The 26547-nt window shown below is 33.2% G+C and overlaps 3 protein-coding genes across 4 annotated transcripts; 1 reads left to right on the forward strand and 2 right to left on the reverse strand.

The window, feature by feature from the left end:
* The first annotated feature begins 7120 nt into the window (after positions 1–7120).
* LOC122602784 (dnaJ protein P58IPK homolog) lies at positions 7121–11093 on the forward strand. The gene is made up of 9 exons (XM_043775381.1): positions 7121–7377; positions 7918–8083; positions 8782–8983; positions 9088–9248; positions 9326–9419; positions 9507–9719; positions 9811–9891; positions 9983–10201; positions 10550–11093. The coding sequence occupies exons 1-9, from the start codon at positions 7236–7238 to the stop codon at positions 10736–10738; spliced, it is 1467 nt and encodes a 488-aa protein (XP_043631316.1). The 5' UTR covers positions 7121–7235; the 3' UTR covers positions 10739–11093.
* On the reverse strand, positions 11085–15246 carry LOC122602783. 2 transcript variants are annotated; one of them, XM_043775380.1, is made up of 8 exons: positions 14991–15246; positions 13123–13629; positions 12873–13044; positions 12503–12800; positions 12346–12418; positions 12179–12269; positions 11941–12020; positions 11085–11680 (listed from the first exon to the last, which is right to left on the reverse strand). In XM_043775380.1, exons 1-8 carry the CDS (start codon positions 15063–15065, stop codon positions 11351–11353), a joined length of 1626 nt encoding a protein of 541 aa, XP_043631315.1. In that variant the 5' UTR covers positions 15066–15246; the 3' UTR covers positions 11085–11350. The 2 variants fall into 2 exon arrangements, with proteins under 2 accessions (XP_043631315.1, XP_043631314.1); XM_043775379.1 differs by having other exon boundaries at positions 12497–12800; positions 14991–15244.
* Positions 15247–23472: 8226 nt separating this feature from the next.
* LOC122605963 (probable E3 ubiquitin-protein ligase LOG2) lies at positions 23473–26345 on the reverse strand. The gene is made up of 3 exons (XM_043778927.1): positions 25678–26345; positions 23827–24319; positions 23473–23700 (listed from the first exon to the last, which is right to left on the reverse strand). Exons 1-3 carry the CDS (start codon positions 26154–26156, stop codon positions 23569–23571), a joined length of 1104 nt encoding a protein of 367 aa, XP_043634862.1. The 5' UTR covers positions 26157–26345; the 3' UTR covers positions 23473–23568.
* Between the last annotated feature and the right edge of the window lie 202 nt (positions 26346–26547).

Below are 26547 nucleotides of genomic sequence, written 5' to 3' on the forward strand. Positions count from 1 at the left end.
AGCGACTAACATTTGAGTAATATATGATACAACAAGTGACTCTGGCTATGTGAATATATATTTGCAAGTAAAGGATTAATGATGGTATACTAACAATAGTTTACTTAACATATTCTATAGAAAAGAAATTACTTTGGTAATTCAATATTCAAATACCTTTATCAATCCGCAAAACATATATAGTACTCATATAGGTTAGTCCAACATGTTAGAATTATTATAAGCAAAGGTCAAATACTAAAAAACATTGGAAAGAGCTTATATGAACTGCTTTTCATATATTTCAGCTTTTTGTCTCAATTACGATTATTTTTATATTGCTTATAATCATGTTTTGTCAATTTAGAAACCCAAGAGAAGAAAAGAAAAAGCTGGTCTTATTATCTCCTCTCATATTGTGCTGTGTCAATTTAGTACTGTAACATATACTAGCATTATGTTTTTGTCTTGATATTATAATCGAAGAAAATCTTAAAGCGCTGTACATGTATTTTCAATCACAAAAGGTACTAAATAACCATTATGTTTGAAGAAATCAGAAACGATATAAATCATATTGTAACCTTGATATATATTCTCAGACAAAAGAATTCCAAACACGTTATGTTTGAAGATAATTAATTCAAAATTAGTAGTTTAAATAAATAGAAAATGATTAAAGTGGCTAAAATCATAAACCATTTATTTCATTATTTGTTCTGATATAATTATGATATAAATTACTTTTATGCACAACATCAATTTTGGTTAACGTTCAAAATAGTGATATAAACTTTTACATATTGTGTAATTAATTTTATTAACGCTCAAAATGATTAAATCAGCCCCATTGTCATTAATTTCTTTTAGCACCGTCATTATTTGTGATGACCTAGCTCCTTCTGATAAAGATTTTAGGTCGTTTCCTATGCTACGTCGTGTGGAGCTCATCTTGGGGTGTCTTCGTCCAAACTCGTCCAAAACATGAAGAGGAAGGATGAGGGTGTGTGAAATTAGAAAGAGTATATGTATGTGAAGGTTTATATATATATATATATTTGATTGAGGATGCAGTGAGAAAGAAGTCATGATAGGGAATAAGTGTTCTAAAATGTGTTTTGAAATTGGAAAAACTGATGTTACAGTCAAGATTAGAAAAAGATCGATGAGTTCATGATTATCTTTAGTGGACAATTTCAATGTATATAGTATAGATTATCTAGTGGTATTGTTAGAGATTGTATATGATGGGCTTGTTCATTATTATTTGAAGCTCAAATTGATTGTATATTTGATTTGTTAATAAAATCGAGGCCCCGTCCTCATTATTTGAAAAAAAGAAAATAAAACAAGATGAGTTCACAATAATGAAGGGCGTTATTCATCATTCCAAAGCATGATCTAAAGGATTTTTGAGGCTATAAGAATGAAATCCAAATCTTAGACACATGAACACATTTTCATACTAACGAAACAACACAATATGAAACACAAACTTAACCCATATTCAAAACCCCAACCAAACGGCACCCTTAATTAGATTAACTTTATTGAAATTAGGTAAATCAATCTGCCTTGGTACTTGTTAGTACCCACCTTTTAAGGACACCTCTCAACTTACCTTTTCTAACCCTTCGATTCACCTTTTCAAGATTTGGATCCAAGGGAGTATTGAGACCCATGTCCTTCTAGTCGTTTTAAATATCAAATGCGTGTGTATCCATGCTAATTTAAAAATTACTTGAAATGTACTACAGTATTATATTATCTTTAAATAAAAGATGATATAATCTATCATACCAACTACCAAGGTTAAAAATCTTGACAATCTTGGAATCTAGAAATGTACTATTTTATATAATCGGTCGACATATATTTTTTTTAAACATGTGAACTTGATTTTATGGTCATTAAGAACCGGTTTTACAACATGAATCATATATTTTCTTCTTTTGGGGCCGGGTAAAATTCGAAAATATTTCTGCTTGTGGGCCTTATAAAGTTTAACTTAACGTGTTGGGTTATGTGTGATTCTTAATAATAACGAGTGAATCATTATTTAAGTTAGAAAAAAGCAAAAAAAAAAAGTTAGTAGTAGATCAATTTCTTTTATTCATTATCTAACTTTCTAAATATAACAATCATTTCTACCCGGGCGTTGCCTCAAAACAATAACAAAACTCTCATGATAAAAGTTAAATAACATTAAGCTGAAAACCCAAATTTCGTGCCAAAAGTTATGAAACTTTGATGGATAAAATTAAAAAACTCGAAGTTATGCGTAAAAAAGTAACTAGGATAAAACTCTAGCGGCAAAAGTTTAAAAGACAAAAGTTATGTGGTAAAAAAAACTTTCGTGGCAAAAGTTAAGATAACGAAAACTTTAAAACAAAGCTTCCATGACAAAAACAAAAGTTATATGGCAAAAAGTAAAATGGAGAAAAGTAAAAAAAAAAAGGTTTCCGTGACAAAATTTTAAAAAGTAAAAGTTACGTAGTAAAAATAAAAAGGTAAAAAACTTTATGTGACAAAAAATAAATTTAAAAAACTAAAAGTTATGTGGTAAAAAGTAAATAAGACGAAACTTTCAAGGCAAGAGTTAAAAAACTTAAACTTGAAAACAAAGTTCGTTAAATACACTTTTGTAACTACCGTTAGTTACCCAAGCGACAATTAACGAACGTTAATCCGTTAATTATTTTTGGTTGTGCAATACAAACTTGTACCTTTGTAGTATTAGCTATAGTAGGGCTGTCAATCTCAACCCAACCCAAAAAAAAGTCAGGTTAGGATTGTGAAATCTCGACCCGCCAACCCACTAAACTGATTTTTTTTTGTTGGGTTCAGGTTGACCAAATGGGTTAACAGGTTGACCCGCCAACCTGATTAGAATTTAAATTTACATAATTTTTTATTAGGTCGACCCAACAACCCATTTGACCCTGCAACCCGCTAACCCATGACCCATTTGACCTGAAATGTACTCACCAACCCGCCAACCCGTCAACCCATGACTCATATGACCTGTTTAACCTAAAATCAACCCGGCAACCCACCAACTCATTTGACCCGCCAACCTGAAACTCGACTCATCCACCCGTCAACCCAATTTTTTTTAAGGTTAGTGGGTTGGGTTCGGGTTGACAGGTCATTGGTTGGCACTTTGAAGTCCCGAACTGAAAGGAGAGATAAGGCCCAGGATTTAAACCTATTTTATTGGGCCTAGTTCAAGCTAATTTTACAATTTGGGCTGAATAGAATAGTCATTCCAGTAATCCTGTATAGGGTAGCCTTGTTTGTTGCGAACAAAGTACACTATAACCCATAAACCCAATTCCTGAAAAAAATGATTGTTTCAATTCATATCAAACAGACTTTCATTTCTTTTATTTGGCAAGATCGTATTTTAGTATAGGTGTCGCTCTTAGATCTATACTCCCTATTAATCTATACTCCCTATTAAAAATTATCACTCCTTGTTAAAAGTTTACGAGATTTAGGACATGCGATTTTACCCTTTTACCCCTCCTTATTCCTTCCCTTATTCTCTACATTTATTCTCCCTATTGTTTTCTTTCTGCCACAAAAATACACACACACCTCCACCGCTATCCTCAAAACCCAACCATCACCTCCACCTTCGTTCAATACCACCTCCGACACAAAACGTCTCCATAAGACCCACATCACCCCTCGACCTAGACGCCCTGTCAATGGTATTCGCCGCAACGTGCGAGTACCATGCTCGTTTTCTCTAATAATCGACCAAGTCATTATTTTTTTTCCCGCTCGTTTCTTGTGGTACCACAAAGTCGTGAATCGTCAAGTTGTTTTTGATACACTAGTTTTTGTCCATACTTTTAAAAGGTTGTGAAATGTATTTTGTTGTGTGTGAGAGTAAGGATGACAAAAATACCCGTACTCAATGGTGAATCCGATACCCGCACCCGATTTGACCGGGAATTCCCGAGTTGACCGGGGATGGGGACGGGTATGGAGATGTAAATCTAATCCCCGATGGGGATGGGGACGAGGATGGAAAACCATAAATCCCCAATCACCATACCCGAACCCGAAAATACTATATATACTTATTAGAATCACTTTAAGTTCTTATTTATAATCTATAATCAATTTTATGTTTAGAACTTTTATTTAGTACTTTTTGTGTTGTATACTATATTAATCATTTACTTAACATATATCTTAGTTTATACGAAGAAATAAAATATTTAAATACACATTTTCCTACATATTTTATATCAAAACAAATCAATGTTCATTAAAAAAGTATCCCCGATACCAGATGGAGACGGGTATGGGGATGTAATTTAATTCCCCGATGGGGATGCGGATTACAAATGAAAATCAGGTACGGGGATGGGGATTGAGATCCCCGACAAACCCCGCCCCATTACCATCCCTATGTGTGAGTGTGTGTTAAAGTGTATAGAACGAGGGAAAGTTAAAAATAATAGATATAAATATAGTTTTGGTTGTTTGAAAAATGTAAATAGATGTACGGGGTGAGTCAATGGGTATCCAAGGTACCGGGAATATGGTTCCCTCCATTACCTTTTTTTAGAGGTGAAATGAAAAACAAAAAAAAGAATGATTAACAGATAACAAAATATAATAAATTAAGAGGTCATTCTGATACTACAACTAAAGAAAGAAGGTGGCCTATAAACCTTTATCCGAGACTTATTCAACACCTGCTAAACCAATCGTTTTTAAAAGTCTTTACATGACCCCCTGATATAAGAACCGGACGGATGCCTCTTACAGTAAGGAATCAACTATAGAATTTCCTCTATATGAAATCTTTGACTTGATTCCCTACATCATACTCAACTTATCAAGGGGAGTTTGACCATCCTAAATCGTTAGAATACGATAGGAGTATTTCTCAATTGAGTTTGTCACACATGGAATGTGGAAGTTTTCTTCTAATTGCACTCTATATCTCGCCTAAAATCCTTAGTTTATCTGAGGCGGTCAATAAAAGTTAGAAAAACCTATTTAAAGACTTTGTCTTTACAAACTTAAGTGATTTTATTGATTTAGAAAAGCGTCTCTATAATTGTAAAAAAAATAGTGTTTAATGAATATATTTTACCCTGTTATGTAACCTGAATTTTTATTTATTCATGCTAGGCTTGCTAGCTATGAGAGTGCTTGAGTACTTGGTAAAGAACCAAAATTGATTGATTTGTCACTTTTAGTATCCTTACATTTTCTTCTTGTATAGATGATAAATGATTTAGTTCATCTAATACCAAATTACCAACAACCTAGTTGTGCTAACCATATGTGGATTATAAGATTGATCAATATCGCGTGATCTTATTTTAAAATATCTTTCATATATATTAAAAGTAGATATCTGAACATGATAATAATAGTTTAATATAATAATAACAAAATGGAATAAATATTTTTTTGAATTTTGACATGTGAAAACAGTAAAGTAACCTTAGCGTCCTTGAGTATTAGCTCAATGGTTGAAATATCATCTCCTTATCTATGAGATCTTGAGTTCAAGCCTTGGGGAGAACATAAAGAAGTCCTTTTATGAGGGCTTGGTTTAGGTATACCCATGTTTAAGTCTGAGGGAGCAAGGTTTACCCCTATTGATCGTCGCGCCTTCAGGCATATTAATAGGGGTTTTTTCCGCCATCAGGTATTTGAAATAAGCATTTCTACTTCGAGGGAGCTCTCTAGCGCGGACCCGATTAAGACAACGTATGCTAGACCTTCTGCTGTCGAATCGCGACACAAAGTTTCCAGCGAAATTCACCTTAAAAAAAAAAAAGTAAAGTAACCTTAACTTTGCATATTTGAGTCTTTATTTACTGGATGGTAATACTTAAGACCTTAAAAATGTGTTACTATTAAAGTCATAGTCTTGAGGACGACACTCCAGTAAAACACCTTTAGAGTGAGAACACTTAAAAACATCATTTTTGATGCATTAAAAGTCCATAAAACTAATATAGTGTGTAACTAATTATCATTATTTGAGTGTTTAAGAACACATTGATCCGTCAAAATAAAAAAATTATGTTTTTTGTTGGATATATCCATTTTGATGAATGTGCATCCAAGATAGATACACAAAACAAAAAACATGATGTTCTCGATTTTTAACAGATCAATGTGTTATTAAACACTTAAACAATGATAATTAAATTTACACTATGTTGGTTTATAGGTTTATATAATGCATTAAAATGAAGTTTAAGTTGCGTGTGTTCTTATTCGATTGCCCATAGTGATAGATATCTTTATTTCCTGGATCAAATTCGCTTCAGATTAAAAATCACGACAACAAAATCATGGTTGTAAATTGGAGTATCTGTTTTCATAGTAACAGTAAAAAAAAAAAAAAGAGAAAATTATATTTTTTGTACCTCAATTTGGCAATTTTTACACTTTTAGTCTATAACTTAAAAAATTGCAGTTTTCATACATAAAGTTTTGTGTTTTTTTCAATTTTGGTACCATGTTCATACAACATTAAATTTTGCCGTTAACACCCTCACGTGACAAGCACGTGAGGGGTATTTTAGTCCTTAGACCTCATTTTTTTTTGAGAAAAATTACAGTTTTGATATCTCAAGTTGTCAATGTTTTCACTTTTGGTACCTCAAGTAGGCAACATATTTTTATGTCACTCTCCAATTTTCATCTCAAACGTTAGCATCTATCAAAGAACACATACTCAAAAATCAACAAACATGATTTTTTAATTTTTTTTACGGCTCCTAAAAAAACACTCAATGATATCAAAATTGTAATTTTTTTTATAAAAAGAGGGGGTCAAAAGACTAATAAAAAATTTAACGCCGTATGAACGTGGTACCAAAACTGAAAAAAAAACAAAACTTTAGGTATGAAAACTGCAATTTTTTAGTTATGGACTAAAAGTGAAAAAATTGTCAAATTGGGTTACAAAAATGTAATTTTCTCAAAAAAAAAAAAAAAAAAAATCAATCCGACGTGGCAATTAAGGTGTATAGTCAGCCAATAAAAACCCACCAGGGTTACGCGTGTACATATCTAATTGGTCAATCCAACGTGGTATGACATTCCAATCCCAGTAAACACATCACCCCTGTTTCAAAAAACACAAAATCCTGTCTCCAAAACATCACACGCACACAACTCAAAACCTATACATACAGAATCTTACACATATATATATATACAAATACAAATATCTATATATATGCACACCTATTTCACTACTGGGGATGATGAAAATATTGAATATGATGATATTGCCAAGAGGAATGGATCTGGTAGCATGGAGAGGATTTATATACACTTTGTTTATACTTCACTTTGTTTTCGTATGCCAAATCCTTCTTCTTCAACCCCTTGTTTCTGCTTTAGGTAACTTTATTGTTTTTTTTATCATAAAGTTTGCATCTTTATTAGATCAAGGATTGATTTATATTGTTTTTTGTTTATATTGATAATGCCCTACATCTAGGTATAACCTCATCCGTTTACTGTTATCTAATATGGGCCTGAACTGGATATCACCATTTTGGGGAATTTAATGTGATTCAGCTGTTGAAAGGGTTATTTTTTTTGTACAAATTCTTGTTAAAGTTTGGATACTTGTTTTGGAGGTTGTTTATTATGTTGGAGATTATAAAGTTTTGATTTTTATGAATTTAGGCTCTAAGTTTTTGTGTTTATTGGATGAAGTATTTAGCTTTTTTGTTGCAACATTGTATATTCGAGGTTTGATTTGCAAAGTTTATGATTTGTGAATGTTATAGACCAACCACCGAGGCAATGAATCTTTTAAGTTTAGAGATTTGAAAGACAGTGTTTTCAGTTGTTATGCGTTTACGAAATGGTTTTTTGTATCTTTGATTGAAACTGCGTGATGTTTTGTTAATTTTTATGTTTATGGCTGTTTAGATGGAAAATCCGGTGATAATGCGGAGTTATTTGAGAGAGTTTCACAGAGTATAAAGGTGAAACATTATAGTGAGGCTATTAATGATCTTAATGCGGCCATAGAAGCGGATCCTTCGCTTTCAGAAGCGTATTGGCGCCGAGCTTCTGTTCTTCGTCAGTTGTGCAGGTTCCTTTTTTGACCTTTTTAGTATATTTGTAGTGTTTCTTACAAGGAAGTTTGAGTTACATTGGTCTTTTATGGATCCTTGTTTAGTGATATTGAGTTTAGACTTCGGCATTGTATCTATAGTCTCTGCATTGGTTGACTACTTGACTTATCCTCCAAATCATTGCAACGTGGTAATTCCCTTCATTGTAATGAACGTAAATTTGGTAGTTGGTACCCTAAACTAAGTTAGCTAATTTAGCGAGACAACGTACAGTTAATCAGCCCTAGCCAGCTCTAGACCAGAGTTAGAATTTCAACCCTGTAGCATCCTTGCCGTTGTCTTTGGTATGCACATAATGCCTAGATTAAGTTTTGGTTCCTAAATTATTGTTATGGTTTCCTCTCCTGCTATGGAATTGGGGACCGTCAAGTATGATATCTTAGTTTACCTGTGTGCCTAACAAAAGTCCTTTATAAAACAAGAAGTTTCATTAAGGTCTCAAAATGTTGAAATCCTAGATTATCAAACTTCAAAATTCACTAAATTGGCTGAGTTTTAATATGGTTTTCGTTATGTTCAGTTTGCAACATTTATTGTTAAACTTTGTCACTCTTGATCGTTATAATCTTTCTTAAAGTATAACTAAAACTAAACTGATTTAACCTAGTTCCTGATAAGAAACTTATATGATTCAGGCGATTTTTGGCTAATGTAGATATGAGGAATCTGAAAAGAGCTACAAAAAGTTTCTTGAAATGAAACCTGGAAACTCAGTCGTTGAAAAGGAGCTTTCTCAGTTGCATCAAGCACAAAGTGCTTTAGAAACAGCCATCACGCTCTTTGATTCTGGTGATTATATTAAAGCATTGGATTTCATCGACAAGGTGGTACTTATTTTTTCTCCTGCATGCTCACAGGTACCAACCAAAAACATCCCATGATTAATCATGTCTACTTGTTTCACTTTCTGTTTTCTTTAAACTCAGATTTTCCATCTTTTTTTTTTTTTTGTAAATTGTAGGCTAAAATACTAAAGGTAAGGTTATTACTAGCAACCAAGGATTATGCAGGGACAATTTCAGAGGCAGGATACATACTTAAAGAAGATGAGGATAACCTAGAGGCTTTACTTCTCCGTGGTCGTGCTTATTATTATTTAGCTGATCATGATGTTGCTACAAGGTTTTATTTATGACACATTCATTAGCTTATGAAAAATGAAGCTGAAAATAGTAAATAACGTAAGTGTTTTCTGTCAGGCATTACCAGAAAGGGCTCCGCCTGGATCCAGAGCACAGTGAATTGAAGAAGGCATATTTTGGATTGAAGAATCTACTGAAGAAGACAAAAAATGTAAACCCAACCTAGCGATCAGCCTCTAATCAGCCTTTGAGTTTCCTATGTCTTTGGGTAGAAGTTAAATTATGGCTATTGTTGCAGGCAGAAGAAAATGAAAAGAAGGGGAAGTTGCGTGTTGCCGTGGAGGACTACAAAGCAGCCCTTGCTTTAGACCCTAATCATGTGGCACATAACGTGCATCTTCATCTCGGGCTATGTAAGCTTTTAGTTAAGCTCGGTAGAGGAAAGGATGCCCTAAATGCTTGCACAGAAGTTCTTACAATTGATGAAGAACATACTGAAGCTTTGGTTCAGGTTCTTTAATGTCAAACTCAATATGGAAATGTAGTAAAGTTGAAATTTAATTTATATAACCCAATTTGATTTGAATCTGTTTTTCTCTCAGAGGGGTGAAGCCAAGTTGTTGACAGAAGATTGGGAGGGGGCTGTTGCAGATATCAAAGCAGCTGCAGAAAAATCACCTCAGGTTAGTTTCATATTTTAACTTTGAAGCCTGTTAAATTGTAAATGGCTACTGTATCTACATGCTTGTAACGATGGACATGCCAACTTTAAAGGACATGGCCATCCGGGAAGCACTTATGAAAGCTGAAAAAGCCTTGAAGTTAAGCCAGCGGAAGGATTGGTACAAGATTTTGGGTATTTCAAAGACTGCATCCATAGCAGAGATAAAACGAGCTTATAAAAAGCTAGCTTTGCAATGGCATCCAGATAAGAATGTTGACAATAGAGAAGAAGCAGAGAATAAATTTAGAGAAATAGCTGCTGCATATGAGGTCCTTATTTTACCCTTTTGATTAGAGGGAGTAAAATGGGTGTGTTGGGTAATGAGTCAAAACGGGTTATTCTTGGAACGGATCAGGTTGGCCTAAGATATACTACCAAGTAGTGTGTTAACAGTGATTATATAAACTACATTCTGTCAATTAAAGAGATCATGAAACATAACTTAGGGAGCTTTTTACACCCATTTTCATTGGCTATCTTTTTAAAACTTATTCTTACCTATTATTCCTAGAAAAACATATCAAGCGGGTCGTAATGACCACTTTTAATTGCATGTTTATTGTATCAATGTCAGTTGTTTGATTGTTTGAAATCTATGTCTGTGATGTTAATTTCAGGTTCTTGGGGATGATGACAAGCGTTCAAAATATGATAATGGTGAAGACATTGAGGAGGGCATGAATATGGGCGGTGGCAGTGGTGGATTTAACCCTTTCGGAGCAGGGGGTTTTGGAGGAGGTGGTGGTTATACATTTCATTTTGAAGGTGGCTTTCCTGGCGGTGGATTCGGTGGTTTTCACATGTAACTTATGGTCTTTGTACTTTCTTTGATCGCCTCCTATGGACGGGCCGTCAATCCAACTGACTTACCCCAAGTTGATAGCAAAACAATGTAGGAAATTGATTTTTCAGTTACCGGAATTCAAACCAGGATATGATTCCTTTTTTCTTTTGTTAAAATATGCAATCAGTGACCATAGACATATCAAGTTCACTAGGCTGCAATGTCCTACAAAAATCAGGCGGCTTGGATCAGAGTTATCAATTTGATTTGTGGAAATTAGAATATGTCATGTGCATATATGTTATATACTATTTTTAGCATACATGATTATGATCTTTAAGATGTGATCACCTAATGACAAAGTTTCATTCTTAAAAGACTATTATTGCATTTAATATTAGTGACAAAAGCCTGTTTGTACAATAATTTCATAAATAGAACTACAAGCCTACAACTAAAAGCTTCGGGTTCGATGATCCTCGAACTCCACATCTTTATGCAGTCTCCATTTTGATCGAATATTGAGGTTTAATAAGCATTTGCTAATGGGATTTTGTACAATCTTAGTTTCTGTAGTGACTGACAATGATGGCTACTACACACATTGTTAAATGATTTGAGCTCATACATGCTATTATGGTCCAGTTTGTTGACCTGGCTCTTGGCTTTGACTTATTTGCAGGTCAGACCCATTTTGGGGTGTATGACCAGTTTCTGTGGGCTGTTGTGGCTGTATCGCTTCTATTGAACCACCTTGTTGGTGGGGCTCATCTTGTGATACATGAGCAGATTCTGATGAGCCTTGAGGCTGTTCAATGTCCGGGGTCTCGTGAGGGTGGTTTGACCAACTGTGCCATCTTCCCCTCCATTTCAACAACTCATAAATAATCGAAGTTCCGCACATCGCACCGCCAAAGCCAGCAAACGTAGCAAGCAAAACTGATAGAACCCCAGCAACATGAAGCTGTAAATTATGCACATATTATATTGGTGAAGGGCAAGCTCCATAATTCTCTCTACAATCCAATAGATAGACTACAGGTTTGACTTCCAAGAGTCAAAAATACTATTTTCAGCTTTAAAATTAATATGAATTTTTTCAGCTGTAAAACCGGAAATCGATCATACAACTTAAAATTCTCAGCAAGTTTTAAAATCAATTGTCAAACATGGTACTATATCAGATTATCGGCACCTAAAATAAACTCACATGAAATAACTTACCTTTGAGTAGAAAACATGTGCAAAGCCAACCACTAGAATGAACTGAACAGAGGCATAAAACCATGCATACCGTCTCTTCACTGAACATAAATTGTAGAATTATCAGTATATCAATGAAAAATCTGCAAAGCCATACCGGTTATAATAACGTTAAAGGAACATATCAATTATCTCCGTATCTATATATTGCAACCGTTTGGGACTGGTGATAAAATTAACACGTAAGTGATGAAAATACCCATTGTTGTCGATGTCATTGATGCAAGGAGTCCCAGGATGCATGAAAAAGGCAGAGATATAGCAATTGCTCCAGACCCCATTTTGTTTACCTTATATAAAAAAGGACAATATTAGGAGCACTGCTCATTCTTTAAAAAAAACAGTGATTTAAGATTCATGGCATACCAAAAGTTGCTCCAAGAAGCAAAAGTACGCAAGCATACTTACAATCACAAGAACTGGTACATCTTGCCATACCCTGATAAATATTTTTAAAATTAAAATCAAACACTTATATGCCAAATAATCAAATGTGTTCTTGTGTTGTAAAGATTACCTGTACCTGGGAGCTTCATATTGATGCATAACTCCATTTCGAAGAACCCGGCTTTGTGATCTTTGAATCCTTAAAAGAGTTACAGGCAAGTTCTTGACTTCTTGCTTGCAAACCTCACAAGTCTTATTACCTTTTATGGTAAACCACTTTATGGCACATCCTTGGTGGGCCAGAGCTAGCCCCCCTTTGCAATCACATTCCATTTTAAGGTAATCATCAACTCCTTCCTCCAGTTCAACCATACATATTCTACAAACAGCCTCTTCTTCTGCAATGTCCTCACCCTCTTTGTGATCATTTCCATCTAGTAATTAAAAACAAGAAAACGTTCAAGTAAACATATATACGAAGAGTTCATTCATTACATAAAATTTACCAGCTTCAATTGAAGGAAGCACGATTTGGGTGGGATGAGTTCCTTGCACATCTTTTTGAGTAGTTGGAATTATCCGGAATACCCCTAGAGACTCTGTTTGTGTTACGCTTCCATCTTTAATCAAATCAGGAACAGAATGTGATCGATGAATAGGCCGTTGGATCCAACCTTTCTGTATAGCATTGTATTAAAACAGATAGCATAATTTATGAGGTCCCAATATCTAAAAAGTATGGCCAAAGATACTTACTTCCATGTTATTTCTTCCATGCATAGACTCGGGATTTGAGTGAGCAATAGGAGTTACGGGTAAAGATGATGTTCTTTTCATTTTGGATGAAAATAACTTGGTAAAAGAATAATTTCTAGACATTTTAGTTTTCCCTCTCAAATCTGATGGTGAGCCACCAAGGGCTAGAATTGCAGCCTTTTCAATCTCCGAATTTCTGCTTCTAAATTTGAAGCTTAATTTAGGAATGAGGCTTTTGATGGATGATTTACCTCTAGATGTTGAAGGACTTGACAGTTCATTAAATTTGGGATAAGCATATGCAGGGCTATGCAATGGTGAAAAGTTGACTCTTTTTGGAGTTTGTTGCGGTGTTAATGGTATGTTCATCTTTACATCATCTCTAATAGTGGTATCAAATGTCCTTTCAGGTATCTCCAAGACCAAGTGTTGTGGCTTTGAACCTTGACTAGTTTCAATTATTTCGCTTGTAGTAGTAACTTCACTAATTTCACTTGTTTGTCCAACCTACATATATGCCAAGTTAGTTGGTTTAATCATGTGAATTCACCCAATTTTAGTTAAGAAGTAGATGCTTAACACCAAAACTCCCTTAATCCAAAGGAATAGTCCGTGAGAGCATCTCCAATGCTATGGACTAAGTCAAGTTTAGAACACTCACACATCATCTTTACATAGACTACAATTTCCTACAAATATGCCTCTCCACTCTTATAACCTTTCTTAAATCTTAAGTTCATAACTGAGCCCCACTTACTTTAAAGTTTAATATAACAGTGACTAAATAAAAATCTAATTGTGGGACCAACCTATTTTGTGTTTCCAAAATTCATAGGGATGAACTTCCCATCTTTGAACTTCTAAAAACCTTACCAAATAATGGGGAGGTAAATAATATGGTTAATATCACTATAAACTAATTCTATAAATCTCTGTTGGAGGTGCTCTGATTGACCAGTACTTCTAAATTTCTAAGAATATATTAAAAATTATTGGGGAGATGATAAGTATGAAATAAGTTCATAGAGCCAAGTACAGAATTTTGTAACAGAAACCTGGTAGAGAGTCAAGAACACAAGATATAGCACAATTTTAACAACACAAGAATTAAATAACAACAATAACCAATCTCACAAAGGTCGGGATATAGGATATGTGGGATGCCTATAATCATACCCTTATCTGAGATTAGAGAGATTGATTCCAGAAAAACCTCTGGCTAAATATAGTCAAATTTGCCAAATAAAAAGGTGCTGCCTTTGTAAATGATTTTCCAAGAAACCTTTACAAGATTTTGGAACCTCAAAAACCCAATTTACATGAATTAGGAAAAATCATATAACTGTTGCACTAACAATATTTCCCATGATGTCATGTAGGTTAAATGAGCCATTGTCATTTGTCAAAGTACTCCCAAATGAAAAAGAAAATAAAAAAATAATATATATTTGTGAGTAATTTTGCATAAATCTTAATAAGCTCAAAATATTTAAACAAGCCCAGAATTTACAAAGATCTAACAAACCCAAATTTTATATAAAGACAAAATCTTGGGAAAAGAAAAAAAAATGATACTGTATAAAAGAAAACACCCAGATAGTACACTTCAATTATTATCAATTGACACGTAGACTCTGTCTGTGTGATTATGTGACACAGTGACACACCCTCCATAATTTCCAAAAAAAGTTAGTATCTTTTTGGGAAAAAAACAATAACTTCATAACAAAACAAGAATTCCCAGATCACATAATGCAAATTTCATCAACCCACTAATTACTGTGTGTATTGACTGTCTGTGTGTGTGTGTTTGTGAGAGTAAGAGACACAGAGAATGAGAGATACAGAGATTGTATTTAAAGATTTACCTTTAGAATGAGATGAGGTGGAAGATCAATATTGAGAGCTTCATTATGATCAACGGCAGTAGTGGATTTAGCCATATATATATGTTTTGATGGGGAAAAATGAAAGAAAGATTTTGAGCTTGAACTCCTCAATGGTAGATATATATGTATATGAGTGTGTGTGTGTATGTATACATGCTGATGATAGATTCAGGGAAACCCTGTAAAAACCCCACGGAAAGAAATATTAATTAATTAAGAAAGAAGGAAAGGGAGAGATGAAAGTGACAATGAGAAAATTATATATTTGGGGAAGGGGGGTTGGATAATTGTGAGCCACCTACAACTTACAACTATCCCACCTCGTACCATTTTGGCTTTGTCCCGAATCGATTTACGGTTTTTACGAATTTTTCAATTCTTTGATACGAAAAGCAAATTAAACATAAGAGATAAACAAAACCGAAAAATTAAATGGCGTTAGTCATTTATCCATTTTGTTTTAAAAAAAAAATAGACATATGTTTGAATTTAATTTAAACTAATCCAAATCATCCTCATCTAGAGTTTTTGGTAATATCATTCCTTTCAAAACAGTTAAAAGTATTTATGTGAATTATTTACTAAAACCCAATAATTGAGCGGGGTACCAGGGAGTACAAGGGAGTACAAGGGAGATGATAATATACATTGTATTATAAACTTTGATATTTATGAAAGGACTTTCTAAACACGTATAGCTTTAAAAGCTTTCGTTAAGGTTGCATTTTGTAAATATTTTTATGAAATGCTACAAATTATTTTTAAGTTAAATAGGTATATATAACCATATTGCAAATTCAAATTAGTATCAAACCAAACCAAATTATCAAAAGAAAAAAAAAAGAAGCTAAACTAACTTCGAAATTCAATTTCAGTTTGAATTAAGTTTTAGTTTCATTGACTTGAGTCCATATACTGAACACCACTACCAATACTATCCTTTTTTTCCATTTTAGTAAGATATAAAATCACTCCCTTAAGTATGTATAACTTGCAATTTACAGACTTTACATACCACGACTACAATTTTGTGCGTTTTGTTCACAAAAGTAGCGTTTGGTCACTTGGTGTTTGACAACCGAGTGAGGACTTTCAAAGGATGAGATTGCATCTTGATAAAACTTTAGCATAAACATTCTTAACTATCGAGCTTTTAAGGGAAATATAATGTTATAGTCTCAAAACGCACTATAATGCTAAAACTTCATTAAACACAATATCAATCTAATACACGATGGACCCAAGGTTCGTTTTGGTTGTTTTAATATAGTTTTGTTTCCAGAAATAGACCACTAACGTATGATATCATTGATATGCCTAGGGTGCTAGTTGACTTTAATTAACTTGATTCATATTAGTTTTATAAAAGGGAATACGAGTATGAAAGTTTTTTTTATTGTGATTTGTATTATATTGGACGAAATGGGTAACCGCGCAATGTGACGGTGGTGGCGGCAACGAGTGGCGGTGGTGGTAACGGTGTAGTTATTAATCTAAAACTAATTGATGTAAATGATAGTCCTGTTATTATATGGTTAAGAGATGTATCTTTTGTAAATAATTTTATTAAGATTATTATAGAGATATTAGGTGGAAATATTTAAATTAATGAATAAATGAGATAGATAATTTGGATAAATATGGTTGAAAAATATTTTAAGAATATATTGGGTAGATTTAGTGTGTGAGTTATGAATGTGTTTAAAATTAAGGATATTTTAGGTAATTTAAAGGTAGAGGGTTGAAAAGAGATGGATGATAAGAATATGTTTAAAATTAAGGGTATTTGGGCATTTTAAAAGTAAAGAGTTGAAAAGAAAGGGATGATAGTTTGTTTTATAATAGAGTATAGATAAACTTCAACTTCTATGTCAAATCAAACTTTTCTCTAATACAAGTAATACTTATCTTTATTTGTAACTCAACTAATTAGCTTGATGACTTTGTATAAGGTAAGACTGTCAACATAATACTTCTCCAAATCTAATTATTATCGGATTGGGTATCATTACGGTCACGAATTCATACTGGTCAATGGGTATCATTTAGATTAGTTTTTTGTAACAAATATTATAAATAAAATTAACCAAAAAACAAATATTATAAATAAAATTAACCTTAACGATACCCGTTGACCAAGCTAATGCTCCATCCAAAATGAGTGTGAGTGTTGACTTTATGCTTTAATAATTAAGTATAATATGCTTATTGGTGGGAAAAAGGAGTAGCACATTTTTATGCTTTTCGATTATAAAGACAAATTTTGTTTGGAATATTATAATTGTGCTTTTGAACGGGATGTGCATTATTTCAATTTTCATGGTCTTCATATATAAGAAATTTTGATTTGAAGATACGCACATACACGAACGGGTATCATATATGCACTTTTCAGAATTAGTTGTAAAGAAAAAATGAAACTATTACTAGCAGACTAGCAGTTGCCACTTGCAAATTGTATCTAATCATTGTTAATCATGTATTAAACTAGCTTTTACCTTCAAGTTGTGGACTCCAATTACTTGGAGATTGGACAAATGAATTACTTTTAACAAGTGCAATTTGACATGGGTGAAATTAGTGTAAGTTCCACCTAAACTAATGACAGATTATATACTAGTTAATCATACTACCCAAGGTGATTGTTTTTCTACGCTATCAAAATGATGTCTTTATTATACGAAAAAATATAAATAATTAAATGACCTTTCCAGCCAACAGAAAGGTAAAAATAAAAATTTAATAGTTGTCGTTATCAAATCAAAACTATAAATTGACATTTTGTCGATTATTAAATCACTAAATTATTTAATCACTATTGTTTATCTATTTTTTTGTTAGTAATATTTTATCGAAAGTACAAGTATACTTGCAATATTTATATTTGTCGACGTGAAAACTCTTTTTTTTTTATATTAGGCGAGTTATCTACAATCATAGAAGAAGAATAATACTACGGTAATCAGAAACATAAGATTATTATTTGTAAGATAAATGGAAAATTCCTCGGTAAATCCTTCCCGCCCCCCCCCCCCCCCCCCCCCCCCCCCCCCCCCCCAAAAAAAAAAAAAAATTGAAAGAAAAAAAATACAACAAAATCTTTTCAAATCGTGTGGAAAGTGCCCTTTTGTGACCCATTCAGACTTGTAGTTATTGCACCATTCTATTTGTTTTTGTTTATTTATCGACCTTTTTCTGTTTATTCGTTGGTACCTACCTTACAGGTTTCCAAAGCCAGCAACACATAGCTATCAAGTATTATTTTATTCTTATTATTAACTATTTATCAATAAATATAATTAGTAACAAGTAAAATAATGCAGTACTTTATACAAAGGGGTTTGTTAAATTGCCGATCTACTTGTGATCGAGCATTATTTTTTCATCACTGTCTTTTATTAACCCCTAAGCCATTTATTTACATTGGAAATCATTTTTATTTTACTTTTATATTTTTTAATATCTTATTATATATCATCACATAAAATAAATTAAAAAAGGCAAAATAACCTTCACTACATGAGTGAAAACTTTCACGAAGTCCACCATCATTAACCTACGCCTACCACTTGCCATCTTCAACCCTTCACTTCTGACCTTATCCTTCTAGCGATCATCTATGCCCACCATCACATGATTAGGCCGCTCCTTATAAGGGCGTCTAGCCCGCATCCGACGCCGATCCAATCTCAGACGTCGTTAGCACCGGCACGTCCTCGTTTGCGTCCAAGTGGTTTATACCATTTTCAGACGTGCGTCCAACACTAATATGGGTCCTGATGTGTCGTTGTTAAGTTTTTTTATTTTTATTATTTTTTTGAAGAATCTCCTATTTGAATGTCCCTGTATGTCCCGATTGTATGTATGCGTATAGTTTCTATATGTATAGCCACATATGTAGAAGACAACATATATTTTATGGGAAAAAACCAATATGCTTTTAGCAGCATGAACTCCCCCCATGAAAATCACATGTATAAATACAAAATCTCAACCCCCCCCCCCTCACAAAATCATGGAAATATGATGTTTCTAGCAGTATACTTGTTACCCCCATATTATATATATATATATATATATATTATAAAATGTTACAAATAAACCCCTGAAAAGCTTTGAAAGTTTTGAATTAACCCCTGCACTTTTATAAAAGTTTTAGGGAAAAGTACAAATTTCGTCCATGTGAACACGTTTCATCCTTGCCGTTAAAAACGAGCTTTTTTCCGTCCCTGTGGTTTTTATTCCGTTAAAAGACTTCGTCCCTGCCGTTATGTCCCACTCACGTGCTAGTGACGTGGGGGCCTTTTCGTCAGTTTGCACCAAAAATGAAGACCCTTTTCGTCTTTTTGCTATCTTATCCTCATTTTTTCCCCTTTTCTTTTTCAATTTCATCCCTGTGTTTTAAATAAAGAAAATATGATAAAAAAAAAACACATACACGTAGTAGCTCTTAACAATCCAAGAATAATATCAGTCGAACTTTTACACATTAGGGGATCAACCCATCCAAGAAAACCACAATTCTTTGATTCCTGATAACAAAGAAACCAACTTTGATTTCCCAATTCAAAGAAAGAAACGAAAATTAGAATTAGGGTTGAGAAATACTGCATTTTGTGAACAACAATAAAAACGGCGATCTGGATTCAATGGAGTCCATGATGTTTTCACCACCAAATGCTTCCCACACAAACAATAAGCAACCATCGATTCGATTGAAGCTCAATTGATTGGATCGAATTGAGGAAATTAGATTTGGGGGAGAAATTAGGTTTATGAAATGGGTGGGTCAAAATAAAGGGTTGGGTCAAAATAAAGAGTTGGATCTATTTAAAAGTAGGCATTTACATGTTTTTTTGGTTGATTTTTGGTGCAAACTGACGAAAAGGCCCTCACGTGACTAGCACGTGGTGGGGACATAATCACAGGGACAAAAAAAATTCGTTTTTAACGGCAGGGATGAAACGTGTTTTTCTAAAAAACCATAAGGACGAAAATTGTACTTTTCCCAAAGTTTTATGTTATTTGATATAATTTGATTAAAAATATGATTTTAAAGTTATTATTCATAAAAAAAAATTATTTGTGTTAATTAATATTAATGTGATGTGTTTATTATTAATAAAAATGAAATAATAAAATAATTGATGAACAGTGGAAGAAGTTGTATGTATAAGGAGAGGCCTTAACAATAAATGAAGATGGGCAACAAATAGGGCCGATGAATGAATTTTTAAAGACAGTATTAAGATAAAGAAAAGTTAGGCCCCATATAATGAAGAAGTTAGATATTAAGATTTAAGATATCTTGTCCATGGCTTAATAGCCTAGTGGCATTTTGGTGGTGGGATAAGGCTTTGTAACCATAAGGTCATGGGTTTTTCTCATATTTAATAAGTTTCCTCTTGAATTTGTGTATTGACATTATATTGCCTAGTGGGGATATGATCGGGTGGTACCCTAGTGGCACGATAATACTCCAGTGGTCCGTCAGAGATCCAAATTTGACGTTCAAAAAAAAAAAGATTTAAGATATCTTTAGATCCAAAATGTGAAACCAATCTATCAATTCATGCAGTGATATATGTTACCGATCCAGTTTATGCCCACATATGAAGACAGTGAAGTTGAGATATGTGAATTTAATGTGGAAGCCCATATTATGTAGGTATTAAGTGAATGTATTTTACCGTATTATAATAGTAATTGTGTATTTAATGGTACATTATCTAGATACAGTGATAGAGTAAAGATTTCTAATCTGAATTTCCCGACTAATAAGTGTAAAATTAAATTATAAAATTAAATTATATCATGAGTTAAGTACTTTTTTCGTCCTTGTGGTTTTTCAATTTTGCAATTTTCATTCTCGCCGTTAACTTTTGGCTAAAATCATCCTCGTGGTTTGCATTTCGTCCCTGCCGTTATAACTTTGCCGTTCACCCCCTTACATGCAAGTCACGTGAGGGGCATTTTCGTCTTTTTATAGAGTTAAGTAAAAAATCATCCTTGTGCTTTGTTTTTTTTGCATTTTTCATCCTCTCTGTAAGCCCAAGATAACTTTTCAAACAAAACAAACAAAAATTATGGTAACAACTTAATCCAAACAAAACAAAAACCTATATATACCTACATTTGAGGATCTATTCAATTACCTTCAAATGCAAACACGTACTTATGATGTTTTCAACACCGATAATATTACCTATAATACCGGTATCCGAGGGTATTCTGGTACAACTATTTTCGGTATTTTTTGGTATTACCGTTCCGGTATTTCCGGTATTTTCATTTTTTAATTTTTTATATAATTTACAAATTATTTTTATAATACTTCAGTGTTATTTTTTTTTTTGTAATTGAACTTTAAAACTTATATTTTGTTATAAAATACCTATTTCTTATTATTTTGAGTGAATTGTAATTATACTTTGATTATTTTCGTTAAATTGTAGTAAGTTTTATAACATTTTTATAAAAATAAAAATAAATTAAATTAAATTAGCCGTATCATCCATATTAAATTAGATCCTCATATGTATTTATACATAGGTTTTTGATCTGAGTTTGTTTTGATTTTTAATTAAAATTTTGTTTGAAGGTTTGTTAAAGACAAGAATGAAAAATGCAAAAACGACAAAACATATGGACGAATTTTGCATTTAACCATAGGGGGACAAACCATGAAAATGGGTAAAAAGACATAAATGCCCCACGTGAGAGGGTTAATGGATCAAATGACAAAATGCAGACCATAAGGATGATTTTGATCAAAAGTCAACGGCGAGAATGAAAAGTGCAAAATTGAATAACCATAGGAACGAAAAAAGTACTTAACTCTCGTATCATTTTACAGTTGTTAATTACCTTTAAACTAAATAAATATATAAAATTACTATTAAAGATATAAAATTATATAAGTATTGTAAGATTATCATAATCACATATGATCGCTATATAGTTCAGCCACTTTCTAAGTGGGTGAAAAAAAAAACATAACTTTTTAATATATATATATATATATCAAGAATGGCACTCGAATGATGATAACTTGATAACTGTATAAGATGCCTAGATTGCATGCTATAGTTTTTGTAGAAAGTATAACCCGTCGTCAAGAAGATTTTACAACTGAAGTTAAATATTATCTATTTAATAATTTTATTTTAGCTCATACGATTTACGAAAATTCACTTTTCATTATATAAATCTAATTAAAAATCTAATCTAATGACTCAATCACTTTCCTCATTTTCCATTTTAATGATACCATTTTCTTCAAAAAGAATTCAACAATATACGTTGAAAATCCAATCTTCATTATGGTGTTTTATTCTGCACTCAACAAATGATTGTTTAAGTTCCTTTTCCATAATATAAAGCAATGATCGAGTTATTTTGATAATATATATGACGGTAAAGTTAAGTGGATGTCAATAATATTCCCATTATTCCTTCATTCATTCATTTTGAAATAATAGTAATAACAATGATTATATTATAAAAATGTTACAAACAACACGATGGATGGACTATCGTTTTCGTGTTTTTCTTTACAATTTGAGTTACGTCATACATACGTTATTCGTGAATACGTCTCACTACTCCAGTTGATATTAATATAAAAAAGCAAGTTTATATATTTGTTTACTTTTCTAGTATTTACTTTATTTTTTTTGTTATAACTTTAAAAATATTATATATAACACAAACCATTGTGTTGTTAACGCCCTGTACACACCGACAAGTCCACGACACAATGTAAAGAGGCAAAAGAAGATAATACCGAAAATGATAAATGCGACTTCCTTGAGTCATAGTTAAAAAGTTATTACATAAATAAAAAAATTACACCTAGAATTATAAGCCATAAACTTGATTATGTTAAATAGGCAAAATCATTGATGCGTGTAATAACCGATGTTATGATTATCAGTAATAACAACTTTGATTGTCATCGGCTGTTTAAATGAATTAATAAAATTGTGTGAATGAGTATATTTTAAATTGAAGGTGTGTTGTTTTTTGTTTGTGATTGTGAATTGTTGAAACCTTGAATATGATATACGGAGTAACAAAAACGAATTAAGGTATTACAGACTATGGGTTAGAGCATTGAATGTGGGCTCGATTATGTAGCCCATTTTTTTTGTCTACAGAGTACAGACTACAGTGTTTGTAGGCTTGGAGTTTGTCTATGAAGTAAATTTTAGTAAGAGATCCAAATTTGTACGACCTTTCTGATAGTCTAATACAACAATTCTAAATGAACTGATTTTATTACTTATCAAATGACAAACTTAGACTTCCAAAATATAAAAAAATAGAAAGTTATGGTTTTTTTCCTGAGAGGAGATTACCATTTCACATTTGGCCAGAAATCTGGATATATACGGGGGCCTATGGGGTTCACTATTTACAATTTTCAATATATGATATACAGGGTACAAGACATAAAACATCAATCAAAATCAAAACTCTGCATCATACTTGAATTACTCAAACGTACACATTACTGTTTTTTTAATAAGGCAAACAACATTACAACATATTACAATTATGACGATTCTCGATCCTCTTCAGCTCCGTTGCTCACCTTGATCTCCAAAAGCCTCTCCACCGGCTGCCTGCATATCGGACACCTATTGGTTTGAAACCTCAATACTTTTGCACATCCACTGCACATACACTGAAACCAAAAACATCTTTAACGCCTCTCACAAAAAAGTTGCATAATAAAGCATATCAAAGTTTGATCATATCCTAGCAGTTTCAAATTAATATAAAACATATGTATGATAGAGCAGATTAGTACCATGTGACGGCAAGGTAGGACTGTAGTGTCTCGAGGTTCTGATAAACAAATGACACACTCTTTACCAGGATCATTCGCATCAAGTTCTGTACCATCAACTGAATTACCAATTCCGTAAATCTCTTGTAATTCATATCTCATTTTGTTCACCCACAGGATCTGTTTCACCACCCTTACCTGAAATTCGCCTTTTTCTTTCTCAAAAATTGCCTGTGTTATTTGGGAATTAGTAGCTCCAGGAATAGTGTTCCCATCTTCCGATACAGGTGGAATTGCTTCTGCTTTAATTGCTAGAGGATGTACACCTGCTTCGCTCACTTTCAATAATTCTGGTTCATCAAACGTTGAAAAGTCAATACCAGTACCCGATTCTTGTCTGAACTTCTGGCCCAAACCTTCTTGGAAACTCACTGTAATCGGTGGAAGAACGTCTTCTTTTGTTGGAGTCATGTTGCAATCTTCCCCCTCTTTTGCAAAGAAATAAAGAGTCATGCTGCCAGAAGAATGACATAAAACATTTAGACCCTTACAAAGATACTTTCTACCAAGGTCTTAACAAAATTAATTTATCAAACACAATGATTAAAGGCAATCTGTAGATATCGTACAAAGCGTCTAGTAAGCTACGCAACCTCTAGAGATGTTTCATCAAGACGGAAGATAACAGATTTAGTGCATTTAAGCAAAACTACTAATTTGATTGCTCCTAATACATAAAGATCAAAAAATTTCCCAACTGACTCACATATTGCAACAGATTTCTATTTCGCCAACTCTTTTCAGTGAACACTATAATCTTATGCTTGCTTCAACACAAGATAAGAGTCCAAATTGGCTTTTGAAGCAACACTAGATCAGATGGCACCTAGATAACATACCATAAACAATATTTACTTTGATGATAACAACCTTTTAACTCTTTTTGAACAAGAAAAGGTTTCATCATGTATTCATGTTACTGCTAAATTGTATACCAGAAAGAGCTTAAGGTCAAACGAACCACCACCCGCATTACCAACAAAGGAAATCATATTCAAAAGTTAATTTTAGGTCAAGACACTGTCACCTTGCTTGTATAAAGTTAACTGAAAACAAAAGTTTGATATATGGCTTTTCATTCTTGTACAAATAACACATCACCCTCTTCTCATGGTCCCCTTTTATCTCTCCATGTCAACAAAGCACATAAGAAACTTATCACTAGCTCAATTGCATCTTATCCTAAATCTCCAAATCGCTCCTTCAAACCATCCACAAAACAAAGAATAATGGAATATCCACTTTTTAGGCACCACATTTCCATCAAAAAGTTCACCAAAGTCATTGCAGAATTACTCCAATCATTCAGTCAGGGTACAAACTCTTATACAAATCATAAAAAGATATCCTTAAAACATAAAAACAAACAAAAAGAAATCTCATTTGCACGGTCGCACCTACATTTTATACGCCTACAAATTTCGCTACTCAATAAATGATTAACAATATATATCCATCCACTTAAAATAAACTTCTAACAACAATAAAAGCAAAATTTGTGTTACACGTAGTAAAATCAGGTAATTAGTGACAGCGAAAGAGCTAGTGGACTTTGGTCATGTGTGATACCTACCTTATTGAGTAACAAAATTTGTATGAAATAAAAGTAACTTCTCAAAATAAATATATATACTATCAATTTTCCAAGAAATGAAATTTTAAAAAAATTCATACCCATATGATCAGTCAATTCATACACCAAAAACAAACAAGAAATATCTGGCAACATGACAAAACTCAAACTCCTATATCTATATATCCATGTATACGACTGTATCTATATTACTATATATGAAAAAAAAAAGATTATACCTGCCAGCAACAGTGGCATCAAAGGTGAAAACAACAAGAAACTTTCCAGGGTTTAATTCATCAGGTTCAATCTTTAAACTTTCCTTTTTTAGATTAACATCATTTCTAATTGTCACTGCTTTCTGATGATCAACATAAGGTGTTGGCGGTGGCATCACTGGCCCACATGGGTATCTCCCACCGACCCAAGCCTGAGCGGCTGATGGGTCCATCGGCACACGGTGGTGGTGATCGAACGGCGCCGGTAAAGGTCCGGTAGGCGGAGGTGGGTAGTAAGCTCCGGCTGGGTAATTGTAATTATTGGGGATATTAGGGTTTGGATATTGTGATGATGGGTATGGTGTAGCTGCGGCAAAAACGTAACGATTTGCGTTGATTTCTGATTGTGGAGGTGGCGGTGGTGGGTGGTTTTGATTAGTGCCACGGCGACCGGAATGTCTTCTCCGGCCGGTGGAACTGTTACTTCCGACATTGCCCATGGGGTTGTAAAGGTGGGATTTTTATTGTGGGAAAATTTGTGGGGTTTGAACAAGAATTGAAATCTTGATTTAATTTTGGAAATCTTTGATCAGGAAAATTGTATGTGATGAGAAAAACAGAGAGAGTTGGTGAGTGAATTTTGGTGAGAAAGTGTGAGAGAAAAGAGAGAGTGGGTTGGGTTGGGTTGGGTTGGGTTGGGGATGCTCATGTAAAGAAGTTCCACTCTCAAACGGAACAATATATATACATTTACAATTACAATTTAGAATAAAGTTTTGTTTGCAGTCTTAAATATAAACTATTTTTTTAGTAAGGGTGATAATTTTTTCACGGTAGATTTTTATGTGTTCAAGGAAATTTGATGTAAAATGACAAACTTGTCCTTTCATC

Source organism: Erigeron canadensis, chromosome 6, assembly GCF_010389155.1.
Source record: "Erigeron canadensis isolate Cc75 chromosome 6, C_canadensis_v1, whole genome shotgun sequence".
NCBI classification, from domain to species: domain Eukaryota; kingdom Viridiplantae; phylum Streptophyta; class Magnoliopsida; order Asterales; family Asteraceae; genus Erigeron; species Erigeron canadensis.

What these genes read in the sequence shown, in the direction of transcription:
- LOC122602784 (XM_043775381.1), top strand. Translation starts at nt 7,236, where the DNA reads ATGATGAAAATATTGAATATGATGATATTGCCAAGAGGAATGGATCTG. An exon ending in TTTCTCCTGCATGCTCACAG is followed by an intron (nt 8,984 to 9,087) that starts GTACCAACCAAA and finishes TGTAAATTGTAG; the next exon opens with GCTAAAATACTAAAGGTAAG. An exon ending in AAATAGCTGCTGCATATGAG is followed by an intron (nt 10,202 to 10,549) that starts GTCCTTATTTTA and finishes TGTTAATTTCAG; the next exon opens with GTTCTTGGGGATGATGACAA.
- LOC122602783 (XM_043775379.1), bottom strand. Translation starts at nt 15,065, where the DNA reads ATGGCTAAATCCACTACTGCCGTTGATCATAATGAAGCTCTCAATATT. An exon ending in CACCTCATCTCATTCTAAAG is followed by an intron (nt 13,630 to 14,990) that starts GTAAATCTTTAA and finishes GCATATATGTAG; the next exon opens with GTTGGACAAACAAGTGAAAT. An exon ending in CACATGTTTTCTACTCAAAG is followed by an intron (nt 11,681 to 11,940) that starts GTAAGTTATTTC and finishes CATAATTTACAG; the next exon opens with CTTCATGTTGCTGGGGTTCT.
- LOC122605963 (XM_043778927.1), bottom strand. Translation starts at nt 26,156, where the DNA reads ATGGGCAATGTCGGAAGTAACAGTTCCACCGGCCGGAGAAGACATTCC. An exon ending in GATGCCACTGTTGCTGGCAG is followed by an intron (nt 24,320 to 25,677) that starts GTATAATCTTTT and finishes TTCTTCTGGCAG; the next exon opens with CATGACTCTTTATTTCTTTG. An exon ending in TCCTACCTTGCCGTCACATG is followed by an intron (nt 23,701 to 23,826) that starts GTACTAATCTGC and finishes TTTTGGTTTCAG; the next exon opens with TGTATGTGCAGTGGATGTGC.